Source organism: Athene noctua, chromosome 1 (assembly GCF_965140245.1).
Source record: "Athene noctua chromosome 1, bAthNoc1.hap1.1, whole genome shotgun sequence".
Lineage (NCBI taxonomy): Eukaryota > Metazoa > Chordata > Aves > Strigiformes > Strigidae > Athene > Athene noctua.
In genome coordinates this window covers 117,853,420-117,868,397 of record NC_134037.1, presented here as the reverse complement: position 1 = coordinate 117,868,397, position 14,978 = coordinate 117,853,420, and the positions used below count along the sequence as shown (strand labels likewise).

The 14,978-nt window shown below is 47.0% G+C and overlaps 1 protein-coding gene across 4 annotated transcripts in view; it reads right to left on the bottom strand.

Moving 5' to 3' along the window:
- The window catches only part of SPTBN1 (spectrin beta, non-erythrocytic 1), a 130,170-nt gene that overhangs the window by 18,517 nt on the left and 96,675 nt on the right, over nucleotides 1-14,978 (bottom strand). For all 4 annotated transcript variants that reach the window (XM_074903533.1, XM_074903347.1, XM_074903443.1 and 1 more), the window contains 7 exons: nucleotides 10,142-10,232; nucleotides 5,593-5,739; nucleotides 3,698-3,961; nucleotides 2,787-3,011; nucleotides 2,474-2,563; nucleotides 1,934-2,212; nucleotides 657-787 (listed from right to left, as the gene is read on the bottom strand). In XM_074903533.1, the coding sequence (XP_074759634.1) occupies nucleotides 657-787; nucleotides 1,934-2,212; nucleotides 2,474-2,563; nucleotides 2,787-3,011; nucleotides 3,698-3,961; nucleotides 5,593-5,739; nucleotides 10,142-10,232 (1,227 nt within the window). The remainder of the gene's footprint in view (nucleotides 1-656; nucleotides 788-1,933; nucleotides 2,213-2,473; nucleotides 2,564-2,786; nucleotides 3,012-3,697; nucleotides 3,962-5,592; nucleotides 5,740-10,141; nucleotides 10,233-14,978) is intronic.

Here is a 14,978-nt window from a genome sequence, read left to right as displayed (position 1 = left end):
CTTTCCTAAAACAGTCCTACCCTCCTATCTATCACCGCAGAGCTGTTAAACACACCAGCCCTGCAGTCCAGGCCAACGGAGAATGCCCTCTGCTTGGCTGCAGCTCTTACAGCAGAACAGGTCTTAAGTTCCTGAACTCTCCCACCAGTAAAGCCATCTATGAAAGTTGAGATTAATTTACCAAAATCTAGATGTTAACGTGTCCATGTCTAAAGCCTCAGACTCCAGTCTCTGATTCTACTGGAATCTGTGAGAGAGGAGGCAGATGTCGGGGAGCTCTGCCCTATGGACAGAAGGACAAAGGACTGTGACCCTCTGACATAAAGCTGGTTGAAAGGCAAATGTGGAGCTGGGTGTAAGGCCCCGCAGTGCTGGCAGACCTGACACTGCCAGCCTGCCTGCAGGACACAACAGAGCTTTACTGAAGATGTCCAGTACTATCCACAGGTCAGCAGCTGCACGTACTGACCCTGGCTCTGGCCCAATCAGGGTGGTCCAACATGCATCTGGAAGTGAATGAGGCTGAGCTCCTCTTCCTCAGTGCACCCTTCTCTACTACCTACTTGTTGTTGTGGTTTTTGTAGGTCAGAAGAACCCAGTGAAATGACTGAACTGTTGAAAGAACACATAATCCAATCAGAAATGGCAGTTAATACCTTTCTGGGTGATTATCTGCCACCAAAGTTCTGCTGGTCTTTGAAAGCTGGTGTACAGTTTCAGCATAGTCTTCTACAGCTTGTTCCAAAATCTGGTGTTTCTTCAGCATGGACACTGCACTCTGCTCATCCTGTAATGGGGACAGACAATGAGAGTCAAAGCCCCCACTCCAGAGAAAGACACCGCACAGTAAGGTCAGCCATCAGGTGTATGAGCAAAAAGTGGGAGCCATTTATAAAGTGCTCCCAAGAACAGCTGGAAGAAAAGTTGTTCTGACAATGGTACATTAATAGTTGAGTTCACAGCACACGGTACCCACAGAAAGCAAAGCAAGCCAAAGAGCGAATGCAACAACCCCTCTGGGATGTGAACAAAATTACATCAGCACTGAGCACGTTGAATTTCCTCTTCTATGAAGCTCTTTGTGTGTTTACACAACGCTGGTGATTGTGCAGAGCTCAGAAAAATGGAACAGTTTTAGGCACGTCGCTTGTCAGGCTTTTCAGTGACAGCCTGGGTCAAAGAACAGAAATCCCATGGAGCCTGTACTGAAGGATTCTCCACCAAAATGCCTGAGGAAATCCACATCAGAATTTTCTAAGCATTGTTATGATTAATAAAACGACCTCCAACTTCCAGTGTTAACTGGCATCGTCAATAAGCCTTTTCACTGAAATGTTCTGCAGGATGAACTATTCGCATTAATACTCCTTTTTATTTGCACTGCTTGGATACAGGAAGGGAAACAAACCGTTTTGAACTGAAGACTGAACACCCATGGTGTGTGTTATACTGATACAAAGCTGAGTTTTGTTGTATCAGTGCAGGGAACTCTTAAGATACAGCACTCAAAACATCTCCTTAACGAACAGGAGTTCATGTATGCTTTGGTACGGCCTGGTGCTGTTCCCACTCTGCATCACCAGGGGTAAAGCTGATGACTAGTGGCATCAACAGAGTGACCACCAGGCCCCGTTTCACGGACAGGTGCCCAGTGCTGTGCCCAGTGATCCAAAACTAACGGAGAGCTTAACCTAAGCAGCCTGTAGTGCTCACCCTGAGCTGGCAGCCAGAGCGGGCATGCGGCTGAGTCACTGACCCAGCTGAGCTCGGCCCACCCACCGCACTGTCAGAGGGGAGGTGGTCGCTGGAGGTTTCACCAGGGCATTAAATCTGTTTATGTTACCATTATATTAGTGACATATTCAATGATGTCACCTGCCTGCCCCTGGCTGAGCAATTAAAACTGCCCCAGTGCTGCCGTGGAGCTGCTCACCTTGGCTTTCTCTTCAGACATCATGTAGAGCTCCTGCTCGCTCATCCAGGCCTCGGCCTCGGCCGCATCGAAGTAATACTGCTGGGCTCTGTGAGACTCCTCCAGGCGCCGGTGGCGCTTCTCCGTCTCCTCGATGAGGAGGTTCCACAGGTGCTGCAGGTCTGCCAACCTCTGTCGAATGGCTTCAGCATTGGGGCTGCTCTCAGTGATAATGTTCTGGCTCCTCTCAAAAATGTCATCGATACGAGGCTGATGTCCCTGGATTTCTTTCTGGAGGGTCTACAGAGGAGAAAAGCAGACTGATGAGACACTGCACCGAACAACACAGAAATGCCAGTCAGAGGTATGAACTCCAGAGGGGCAGCAAAACACACACCATGGGCTCACAAACCGGGGCTGTGCTCTCCCTGGACATCACACTGCACCCACCAGCACATCACTACTGAAGCACCCGTCATTCTACCCCAAGCCTTTCCTTCCTGAATTAAGTCAGCACGAAGGAGAAACCGCAGGTGTGGAGCTCTAACAGCACCTACTGACCTGATTTTTCTTTATCAGTAGCTGGACGGTCTGGAGGTTGTGTCCATGATCAGTCGATGTAGCTATAGGCATCCTCTCTCCAACCCACAGCTGAAAGCAAGGGAAGAAGAGCACACGTGATGTCAAGCAACCCCCGGTAAGAGTCAGGGCAGCATCAGATGCTTCTCACACCTTGTGGAGCACACAAGATGGGACAAGCAGCATCCCTCAAACGTGCTACCGAGAGACATGACCAAAAGGTTTCCTGTGATGGCTCTGCAATAGCTGCAGCATCTTCCTAGTTTCTGGGGAACAAGATTGCTTTTATACTCACAATTTCATCTTCCACATCCCGGTTGAACTGGTGGATCTCTTTGGAGGCCAGCAGGTTTGCCTTCCTTTCATTCAAAGGTTCCAGCAACTCCAAAAATTTCTTCTCTACAGTAAGGCGTCTGCCATCTACTTCATCTGTACTCTTCCCTTCTTGACTTAAAGCCCGTGCCTGACTTTGCAGCTCCTCGATCTCCTTCTTACGAACATCCATTTGGTTCTCTAGCATCTAAACAGAAACACAGCAAAGAGGTCCTGAAAACCAGGGTAAAGGCAGCTGAAACGACAAGGGTACGCCAACAGCCTCAGGAGAAGGAAGAATGGATGCTGGTCAGTAAGGACTTACCATGTTAGTAGTTACTGCAGCATCCATATTGCAAGAGGCAAAGCTTAAAACACAGAACCAGAGCTGTGGCCACCTTGGTCCAGCCTGCTCACACAAATGGTGAACGTGGCCAAGCACATGGCTGAACCCCTTCTGCTGGTCCTTCACCAGTCACCCTGCACAGCTCTGGAGCACAGCTAACCGCCCACAAGAGCTTCACTGTTCCCTGCTCTCCTTGTGACTCCCTTCCTGCCTTCACAGTGGGGAATGAGGGACCGACCAGCTTGGGGCAGGTGTGATCAGAGGCAGGCAGCCCCGTGCGGAGAGGGAAGGACTAGGGACTGGGGTCGACAGCAGGAGACACAACGGGATATTACTGCAGGGAAGGAAGGCAGGGTAAGGTAGAGATCGAAGCAAGAAATTTACGGCTGATTTATTTCTGGGTATATTTCTGGTTCTTAAAGATATACGAAACAACAGGAAGAAAGAAAATACAATAAATTATTTCCTAAATAGAAAGGAACCCCCGTCTGCTCCCCTGAGCACAGATCCCCGCTGTCTGCCCACTCTGCAACCTGCCCCCCCTTTACCTGCTGCTTCTTCAACAGGATATTGACACTGGTGAGATCCTTTCCATAGTCATCTGACTGAATTTGACTCTCCAAACCATTCAGCCACTTATCCAAGTCAGCACAGCTCTGGGTAAACAGCTCCGCCTTGTTCGCATCGAAGAGGCGCTGGGCCTTGGTCTGGGTAGTGGATTCAAGCTCTTCCCACATTTGATGGAGACCTGTCAGCTTTTCTTTCACTACGGCTTCGGTCTCTGGTTTCTCTGCAATCAGCTGCATTCCCTCCTGCAAAGCACAGAGCAACAAAATGGTAGCTCCTTGGAAGCACTTGCGGGCCGTTAGTTAAATTATTCTGATTAGTAAGCACTCAGGATTCCTCATCTGCTGGCAGCACCAGTCACTCATTTTCTACCTCCAATTACCCAATGACTCCTTCCAGAAGAGCAGCTCCCGGGCCCGTCTGTCACCAGCAAGTGGGTTTCCTGGCAATGGGAAGGTCCAGCGGTGCCTCCTGCCTCCTCCCCACCACAGGTGTGCCTCTGCCCGAGCTCCTGGGGCCCTGCTCAGAGGGGAGGGGACCCGCCTGCCCCACGCTGCCCCTCACTGCCCCATGTGCCCAGCTGACCGCAGAGGAGGGAGCTGCAGCCAAAGGAGCCACGTGCCCAGCTTCCGCAGGCCACCGCAGGGAGAGGGACGGAGACCTAGTGCAAGGTGGGGACACGGAGCTTATGGCACCCAAGGGAGCCCTGCAGCTGGAGGGGGTCACGCCAGCAGCTCACAGCAATGACCAGGGGGCTGAGCTACCATCAGAGAGGAATGATCTTCCTGGGAAGCAGGAACCCTGCACCTGGCATCACCAGAGCACCGGGACTTGAGATACACCTTTTGGCCTTTACAAAGACTGGATTGCTTTTGGAAGTATTTTCTTTACTTCTGATCACACTTGTAGCTCTGCTCCTGGGCAGTGCTGACAAGGGACAAAGCCTTTTCAGGTACAAACACTACTCACAACCCAGCACATCCAACAGCTGTGGTGACACTAACACAGTGACTGTCAGCTGTGTCTCCATGCACAACTCTGGTACTTTGCTGCAATCTGATTTTTCAGAGACAAAGGGTGAGGATGTATTAGCATCACTAAAAAAGTACTTCCAGTCCTATGAGCAGCCTTCTAATTACACCATTAAAGGGTACTGCTATTTGCAGATCACAGAAAAAGCCTCTAATGGGATTCAGAGTGCCAAAGTGGGAGAGGAAATGAGCAATTAAGCTTACACTGAACAGAAACCCACTGTCAGAGCTAAAGAGGAGACCTCCTTAGTGTTCCAGAGCTGCACATGAGAAATGGAGGGAAAAAAGTACAGCTCATCACAGCATATTAAAGCCTTCAAAGTAACTTGATACAGAGCTGTGAACCTTAATTAATCACCAAACTGGCTGTAGTTTACCTCATGCACTAATTGAATGAATGAAAACCAGCATGGCAGCATGGGAGTCTAAACTCAGTTTATTCGCCTACATTCAGTTATTTCCCAGGAAATACTTCCACTTTATTAGCTCAAATCCCAACATTTGCCCCTTGTACCCTTTGGGTATGAGAACTCAGTTATGCCTTCCTCCTAGAAGGCATACTTATCCTTACAGATAAGGCAGACTAGACAAAATTAAATTGGCAGCTTGGCCAATGACTATTCTGTGAGAACATCTTGGATAAAAAACATTTAACGTCAACGAGGAATAGAAGGGGCTGGATAGAGACACAGTGACATTGATACTTTTCCTACAGTAACGAAGCCTCCTTTTGCCTTAGCTGGAGAGATGGTTCAAGATCCAGTTCTGCAGAGGAACAGATCCCATCTCTGTGCATAGCTGCTTTCGACAAAGATGAGGGCATTTGTCAGACGTTCTTTAGTTACCTTTTCGATCTTCTCCAGCCACTCTTTGTTGGATGCAAGTTCTGCCATAAATGCCTGGTGCTTCAGCCATTTGCTGTGCAGGTTCCTCGCCTCATCATAGGACATATCCTGGGCTGTGAGCATCTTCTCATTGATCCAGAGCGAGAGCTGAGGAGGAAAATACACAGGTGTTTGTGAAAACATTCGTAGTGTGAAATCATGCCAAGTATCAAAACGCCTCCAGATCAAGGATAAAGAGATGCCTCCATCAGTCAAGGATCCACCTCTTCAACAGTTAAATTTAAACATCCATCTCTGATATAGAAACAGCCCATGACTCAAACAGAAAGGAATCCACTCCATGGTGAGCAAAATCAAACACACAGGTCTTAGGCACTCTAACAGCAAACAGGGATATGTGTCCTACTTATTGGTCACAGGGTATTTTGATACGGCTCTTCCCTCCCAGAATGACTCAATGTTCTACTGGGGACCAGGACAGGGATGTCATCAGCACACTACTGCAGAGCCCGACTGGCTTCCTGAGGACACTGCAGCAGTACTCACTGACCAAGTGGCATGCACAAGGCAGCCTCCAGAATTAAATATAGCCCCCAATGTACTTCCTTCAGGGAAACCCTGAACAACAAATTCTGTATTGCTACTTGTATCAAAATCATAAGAATAGAGATGGTTTTGTACCATTAATTCATACCACTTTTGTAGCTTTTCCCCAGAGTCTTTTCTCTATGTAACTTTACATAAATTTGTTCATTTGTCCAATCTCCAGTAGGGTTTTGGTACTCAAGACTTTCTTTTTCCCACTATATAAAACAGAAGACTGATTTAATTCTGATTTTCTGCAAGTACAAAGGCACTGAGAACAATTTCCAGATCAACAGTAAACAAAACCCAATACTTTAAAAGACAGCTGATTTGCCAAGGGGAAGTAAAACGTGACTATGATCATAGCAGACAACAGCAAATTTCCTCCCAGGGTGAGTCTGACTGCTTCATCTGTCTCTTAGGTGGGGATAAAAAAACACATTCACAGAAATGCTTATGGAATTTGAGAGAGGAATTGTCTGCCTATTTGGAGTCACCTACCCAAGTAGAAAATGTCTGAAAAACTCTAATATTTGTCTGCAACTGCAGCAACATGCCCCGTCCTGCCGAGGAAGCACCCTGACAAGCACAGTAACAACAGCATGGGCGAGACCCCCCCAGCTCTCCACCCAGGATAAAGGGCAACAAATTCATTTAGCACTCACCAGCTTTTTTTTAAATTGTCCCTTAAAGGCACCATTAAGCTCCACAAAAAGGGAAAACTTATCAAAGCAGCTCATCTGCTCTTGCTCTCAAGTCTGAACAGAAGAACTCTCATGTTAATGGAGACCTCCAGTAGGCAGCCAAGTTACAGCTGTAACAGGCTACTGTGCTGCTTAATAAAGCTACAAAGGCTACCTCAAGGATTACTGTGTAACCTGAAATTAGTGGGTTTGCTCCTGCCTGTCTGGGTAGGACACAACTGCCATACTCTGCAAACTGCACTGCTTGTCTGGCATTGTTTGCTTTTACTCAGCCACAGCACTAAGTCCTCTGAGGATTTGGAAGTGCTTCCCAAGGGAAGGTGGAACTGGTCATATTAGCAGGTGGCCCAGCCGACACGTGGCACACAGCCAGTGGCTGTCAGGATAAAACCGTCATTTCTGACTCTCACAATGTTCTCATGTTCCTCCTGGTAACACACAAGTGCAAATAAAGCGTTTAAAGGGTGATTATGAAAACCTGGTATTTGCAACTGCTCTAGTCACTGGAGTGTATCTTCAGTGCGAAAGTATATTTTAAAATAATACAGTAATTCCCTAAAACAGTGCCTCAGATGGACTCTTGGGGTATTTATTTCTCCAGAAAACCACCCCAGCTGTCACTGCCAGCAGAGCTGGCTCTTAGGCCTCCTCCCATCCTTTGCACCTGTACCACAAAATGTTTCTGCTCTCAGCTCCCAGCAGATTCTAGCACTCTGCCATGAAACCCAGGCACCAACTAGGAGAAACACAGAGACAAAACCCTTGTAAACCTGGCAGAGGCACAGGGGAAGGTGAAAGAGCAGCCAGTGCTGCTGTGCTTCCCCGACACTGTGAAGGCCCCAGCTGACATAGCCCATCCTGCAGCACAGGGCTCCCAGACTGTGCCACGCTCCACCTGCAGGCAGGGACCTTCTGAAGAGCAGAGTCTGGCCAAACACCTATACTCTGGTGTCCCCAGAGAAATCAGTCCATACTGTGCTGGGACTTCTAAACATGCACAGGGGAAGATCAGCTTTAATCTCTTCAAAGGTGAGCTCTGAAAGAGCAGGAAATCAAAGAAAAAACTAAACAGTAAAATTTATCACATCTCCTCTCAGGATTTTCTGCTGTCACTCTTTTTCATTCATTCTGAAATTTACTTAACACATTCATATTTATGAATGCAAGAAACAGACAAAAAACCCAACACCCCAGGATGAACCTGTGACTACGAATAAGAAAATCCGCTGTGTTTTCCCTTGCCTGTGACCTGGAGAGAAGGTTTATTGTTGCCAAGCTGCTGCTACGAGCTGCACTCTGTCACATCCTCAAGCAGCAGCGGCCCCGCTCGCTGCCACGCCGCTGAGCCACGGGCAGGAGGGAGCCAGGGGCAGGAGGGAGCCAGGGGCAGGAGGGAGCCAGGGGCAGGAGGGAGCCAGGGGCAGGAGGGAGCCAGGGGCAGGAGGGAGCCAGGGGCAGGAGGGAGCCAGGGGCAGGAGGGAGCCAGGGGCAGGAGGGAGCCAGGGGCAGGAGGGAGCCAGGGGCAGGAGGGAGCCAGGGGCAGGAGGGAGCCAGGGGCAGGAGGCCACGCTGACAGTAACGCCTCAGCACGGAGCCATTGGTGAGGAAAGACGCTGTCCTGGGCAAGGAGCACACCACAGAAAACACTCTTCCTTGCCTCAAGTCACAGACGGATGGAAAAGTATCGCCAGGGCAGCGGGCAGGAAGGACGAAGGATCACTGCCAGGTGGAACAGAGATGGGCTCAAAGCTGTTTTCTGAGAATTCCCACCTTCAGGTTCAGCACTAATGCAAAAGCCAAGGGTGAGGTATTCCCTCGGCTTCCTTCCACCCTGCAGGACAGAGCTGCTCCCTCACACAGTCCCTCCAGCCCAGCACAGGTATCAGCAGGCACTCTGTCATTAGGATCATGCAAATTCTAAGTGTCATTATTGCTGATCCTCTCAGAACAGACTGGAGAAGTCTGTAACATTTGGGTATTGTAAGTTCTGTCTTTGAACCATACAGTCGAGACATCCCTGCTTTAGTGGCTGGAGAGAAACAGTCAAGAGGAAAGGCATTTGGGCAGCCAGACACTAGAGCTTTTATGCTTCCCTTTTTCTTTCAATGATACAGGGGAAAAAACAGATCTGAGGGAACACAACCACACTGCCAGAGAAGCTAGAACAGCCCTGAGAGCCAGGGGATTTTGTTACAGAGACATTACAGAGGAAGGAAGAAGCTGCTGCTAATAACAGCAGAGCTTTTGCTAATCTGTCATGTTTTTACTATCACGGAAGGAGCAATTTCAGTTGAGTTCATGGCTAGCTTACGCAACACGCAGGGAAGTGCACTGCATCTAGGCAACCATCAGCAAACATCATCCGTCCAGCCTGGGATCGTCATTTTGTTTGTTTCTTGTACCAAATCTCATCTGTGGGCAATTCCATTCAGACACACTGCAGCGCCTTCCAGTCTCTTGTAGGTGGACAAGATGTGCAGCTGGGTGCACTGACTCTCAAATTCAAAAGCACAGCTCTGTCACAGTCAGCTCTCTTTGCAGGCTTCAGATAAGGACAGCTAGTTTCTAATGCATGTCACAGGCCAGGCTCTTTAATATCTGTCAGTACTGCATTAAATAACCTGGAGATTACTTGATTAATTCCTCATGCTAGGAACAAGATTCTTCCTAACTTTAAAATGTTGCCCTCAGTGTAAATGGTCCATGTAAGACACTAGAAAATCTGGAAAGGTTTTATTTTTTTAAATGTTACAGTACTTAACAATTTTAAACACATGCAAACTATCAGATAAATAACACATTAAAAATGATCCAGGTTAATCTTGCTCCCCTCTTATTCCTAACCTCCTATTCTTCTGACTAACGTTTTGTAGAAATCACTCACAATCTCCTGGCTCCAGGCCACATACATATATACATCTGTAGACAGAATTCTTAATGGGTTCAGTGATAATCCCACCACATTCCACATGATTAATTTATACCACAGCAGAAAATCTTCACTGCTTCTGGCAATTCTCCCTGTCTTTAGTTTAGATGACAAAAGAAAATTCAGCCCATGAGAAAAAAACCCAAACGGATTAATTTTAGCAGGGGTTTGGGTGTTTGGGGTTTTTTTTAATTGTTTACTCCACACTAAACACTACTGGATGACTGGACTGCAAAATGCTGAGCGTTCCAGTCCTCATAAAATATGGGGTGAGAGTGCTCCTCTGCAGCAGGATGCAGCTTTTAGTGGTAAGCGAAAGGACATCATTTACCTCTTGACAATCCTGAAGAAACTTTTGAAGATCCCTGTTATCTTTCAGTCTCATCAGAAGTTCACTGGCTGCTTCACGATTCTTCCTATGCCTAGTCAAAAAAGTAACAGAAGAGAAAAAATACTTGAAATAGGCATTTCACCAAAACCCGTTGTTTGTTGGTTTCCGCAGCCCCTCTGGGACACACACACACACACACGTATTTATTTGATATGCATCGTTTACTGCCTTTCTGATGAAGGACATTTGTTAAAACTCAGACATGCAAGTGTTATTTAATGTGCTTAAGTTTATCATCTACTTGTTATCGTGTCCTCTTAAATACACTGAGAAAACTTTGAAGTCTGCAGGGTTTCACAGCTCTTCTGTACAGACTGTGGCCCACTGATGTGAAGACCACAGGAAAGTTCAGACTGCCAAAAACCATAAGAAAACTATCTGCAAGTTTGTGTGTTACATGGCTCTTGCAAGCTGTGCACCTGCTGTAAGGCACTTGCTGATCCACCCTCTGTACAGCCCAGCACCCCCTGCCCTAGGCAGAGCTGGAAGGGGGTCACAGCGCCTGCCAAACCCTCTTCTCTCACAGACAGCCCCGGCAGCACACCTGGGGGTTCTGCAAAGAGAAGCTTTATGCACCCTGGAACATGTTTTTCAGAGCATTTAAGAGCAGACAGGAGACAAGAAAAGGTTAGTGCAGAAGCTGTATTTTTAGTCCAGGGCTGTTAGCCCCCCTGAAGGATGAGTCACGCTGGAGCTCCCAAAGGCCTTGGTGGGTTCTTCAAATGGACACAGGGCCTGAGGAGCTGATGCCCCAGGCATCTCCCAGCAGGTTCTGAACTCACGCTTCATTTGAATTAGCTATTCCTGTCCTTCAGTACTTACTTTTTTTAAAGAGGCAATTTAGACAGAGAAGGCAGAGTAAAGAAGAAAAATTTTATTTCATGCTATTGTGTTAGATTTATTCATGTTTTACTGTACAGGATCTTAAAGTGAAATATTGCCGCCCTTTGTAATCACCTAAGATAAAATAGGGATAGAGGGTTGGAAATTATTTTAAAGGGTGTCAGTTTATAAGATGATCTCGGCATATACTGGCAATAGCTAAATCAATCCATGTTAAAGGAGATCCCCAGAGAGACCCATGGCATTCTGGAAGACTGTAAATCATGTGTTAATGACAACTGGATGAAGAGACCACTTTTCCTGATCTACAATCCGTTACCAGAACAAGCACTCTGGCACAAATTTAGTGACTTCAGAAACACAAGGAATACTTAGGGATCCATTTTATATTAAAGCAAGAAGTCTGTAGGCAGAGGAATAGGAGAAAACCCTTTAGAGGATTACAAATTGCTTCTCTTTTGTCTCAGCAGCTTCCTCTGGATAATCAGGCAAGCAGCGGCTCTATAACTGTAGGTCAAGAAAACCGATTTATAGATCAGATGGCAAGGAAGACGTATGTAACCATCAAAGCAAGAGGCTGGAGTCCAAGTCTAGGTAATCATAAAGTTTTGAAGGGGTTATCTGAGAGAACACCAAGGAAAGGACACGTAAATGGTACCTTAGGAAAAATCTCCTTAACATCTATAACATCACTGGGTTTGACTCCACTCCTTCTTGGCTGGTTTTTATACGCCTGGGCAAATACAGTGCATTACTCAGGCTGCTAAAATGAAGCAAGGAATTGCCTGGGTGATCTTATCATGATGATTTAATAGATTTAAGGCTAGATTACATTAGAGACTCACGTATTCTGGAGAGAACACAAGCTGTGAAATTAAAAGGAGACTTTTCATGACACTTATTTGAATACAGTTAAGAGTAAGTAGAGAAGTGCTTATGTTCAGAAAACTTGATTTCAAAAAACTAGCAAAAATATCTCCCAGATAGTGTTGGAAATACTAACTTCAAAAACTTTGAAGGGAAGCCACGCAGGGATATCAAACAGATGATGACATAACTTTTTTTTTTTTTTTTCTCCTCAACATAATAAACGGGACCTTTGGCGCTTAGAGCTATTTAACTGTAAAGGTTGTTTGGATCTCCAAGATGACCTGGAGTGAGACTGAAAGATGAGTATTTTCTAAACAAGAAGAGGGCTGAACTGTAGCAAGGTTTAAACTGGATACGTGAAGGTGTGGTAGTAGTACTGTGAGGATGGACACCGCTGGAACAGGCAGGAACTCCTCTATTTTGATCACTGAATTGATGTTATTTTTTACAGGAATAAAGGAAAGTAATTTAGTCTGTTCTCCTGCCCCAGACTGGCTATATCTAAATATTATTAATTCCTTGTTTATGTTTTCATAAATTATTTAAAAGCTCCAGTGACAGAAATGTTAGAATTACCTGTGCCCAACCACCCCTACCATTAGAAAGCTTCTCCTACCCTCGACTACCAGCACATCAGTAGGGCTTTAGGTAGAATAAACAGGGAGAAAGATTGGAGAACAGAACCCTTTGGAATGCCAACTTTTATCCAGAAGAGCGTGGTGTTAAGGAGGCTGCCTGGCCTCCCTGCTTCCCTGAGCACAGGTGCAGAGGCCCCAGATGAGCCAGCCAGATGTGGCAGGGCAGGGACAGCCTGGACTCCAGCTCTGCTGAAGGCTACAAGCACTCAGCCATCTATGGGGTAGAGGAAAGCACAAAGCTCACTGTTCAGCTGCTGACGGCAGTCCTAACTCTCAAAATCCTGCTCTTCTGAGATGTGCACAGCAGAGAAGGGCCAGAAACTCAGACCCTGTCATGCTTAAGGTTGTCAGTGACTGCTTCTTACTTATTTGCTACAGTGAAAGAAGATCCCACACTCGCACATAAGACTTCACTCTGCAGACTGTAATTATTTAGAATGACTTTGAATTCATCTGCCTGTTCTCATAAACCATCACACAGATGACTTAAACCTTAACAGTGTCCAGGGCTGCATGAAAAGGGGCCTTCCTTAAGCATATACTGAAGAGGCAACCTCAGATTCTAATGTCCAATCTAAGCCAGACATACATGGTAAAAGAGGGGACAGGGAATGTATCGCAGTCACGTTAAAACACGGGGACACCTTCCTTCTGTGGCAGCATTATGAAGAATCTAATAGGAAAATGAGATCTGTTCAGCTCAAGGAGGCATTTGACTCAAATTAATCTAAGAGCAGAGCACCCAAATCTGTCACAACGTTCCCATGTTGTCTCCCCAGAGGCCCCTGAGAATGCTGAAAACTGACAAAATCACTTGTGGTTTAACTGTAAGCCTGTTGGTTTCAAAGCCAGTGCAGGAATAATACATCTCACATGTAGCAAGAATGCAACCGCCCACTAAGAGTACGGAGATATATACAAGGCAGTTTTAGCTTCTTGAGGTGTTCAGCAAACGAGAGTCACTCTCCTTTCTGAATGGGCAAGAACAAAAATTACTTCTGTTCTCTTTTGAGTACAAAGTTGCACAAATACAAAAGTTGATGAAAAACAGACCTAGATCACCATTTGAGTCAGATCTGCCACTGCCTTTAAACTTCATCTTGTCTGCAGAATCAGAGAGGCCATGTGTAGGTGCACAAAGTAGGGCACTCTCCTCAGACTCTTCCCAGAGAAAACAGAGGAGAAAACGCTTCCCCTCCGGCTGGCAGAAACAGCAGCACTACTCACCAAAGCAGGGATAGCTGCAGTGGGGAGACCAGCTTCTTCCCTAGCTGGAACAGCTCACTAGTGATAGCTTTATCCAAACCCACCTCCTCCTTCCCTCAACCCTTTCTCCACGGCCTTATTCCCTTTTATTCTTCCCTGTGAACTGCACTAAAAGATTGTGCTGAAGTGTTTCTCTTGGACTACACAGCCACACTCTGCTTCTGCCCTCTCCTCTCCTTCCCCAGCCTGATGCCCACATGTCTGTTCAGATTTAGGTAGCAACCATTTTAGGGCCGGATCTGTCTGCTGTACCAACCAACAGTGGGGTTCCCTCTGGAATAGCTTGAAAGCATGACTGTAAAAAACACTGGAAACTACAAAGAGATCCATATGGGAAGTATGGAGCCAGTGCACACATTTGTACTTGTTTGTTTTGGTCCTTTGTTATAGGTCCAGGTGGAGCTTGGTTTGGGAGAGTAAATTTTTGTAAAAGCAAAGAGGCTTCCTTTGCTACCACTCCCACTACACCCAGCCCCAAGGCTTTGTTCTGGAGGCTTATCAGCCTTACAGACTTGGGGAGCAATCACACGGATTTCCTGAATAGCAGCCCACCGGATGGTTTTTGCAGTGCTCTGCATAAATAGCTCTGGAATTGAGGAAACGGGCTAGAAGAAAGTGGGCTAAAAAAAAAAAAAGAGTTGCCTGCCCTGCCATTCAGAGCAGGAACTCCAGCACGCGTCTCACCACAGGACGGCCCAGGTGCCCCGCTGGGATGGCGCAGGACAAGGGGGACACAAGGGAGTAGCTGCGCTGGGGAGAAACAGTCCCCAGAGCCCCGGAGGCGGGGCAGCAGGAGGCCCTGGGCAGAGCACAGAGGATGGAGGCTGAAGCTGTCTCCCCCTCCAGCCACCCCAGGAAGGGCTGCACAGAGCAGCTGCCCGTTTGGTACTGCACTCTTGGATGCTGTCTTTTAATATTCCAAAAGCTCCAGAGATCACACCCGACCACAAGGCCAGGATCAAATCCCCCTGCTTTTATCAGTGGATGGGAAAATTTATAGCAGGGGACATTGAAAGGCAGACAGGGCAAATCAAAAAAATTAATTTCCTAGCTTTCACCTTGTTTGCTCTCATGTAATCTCTGCAGATTCTCTCTGGGATCTAAAGAGAGTCAAGCTGGTTAGAGAGAATGAAGACGTGAGGTACCCCTGGGGCCAGGCT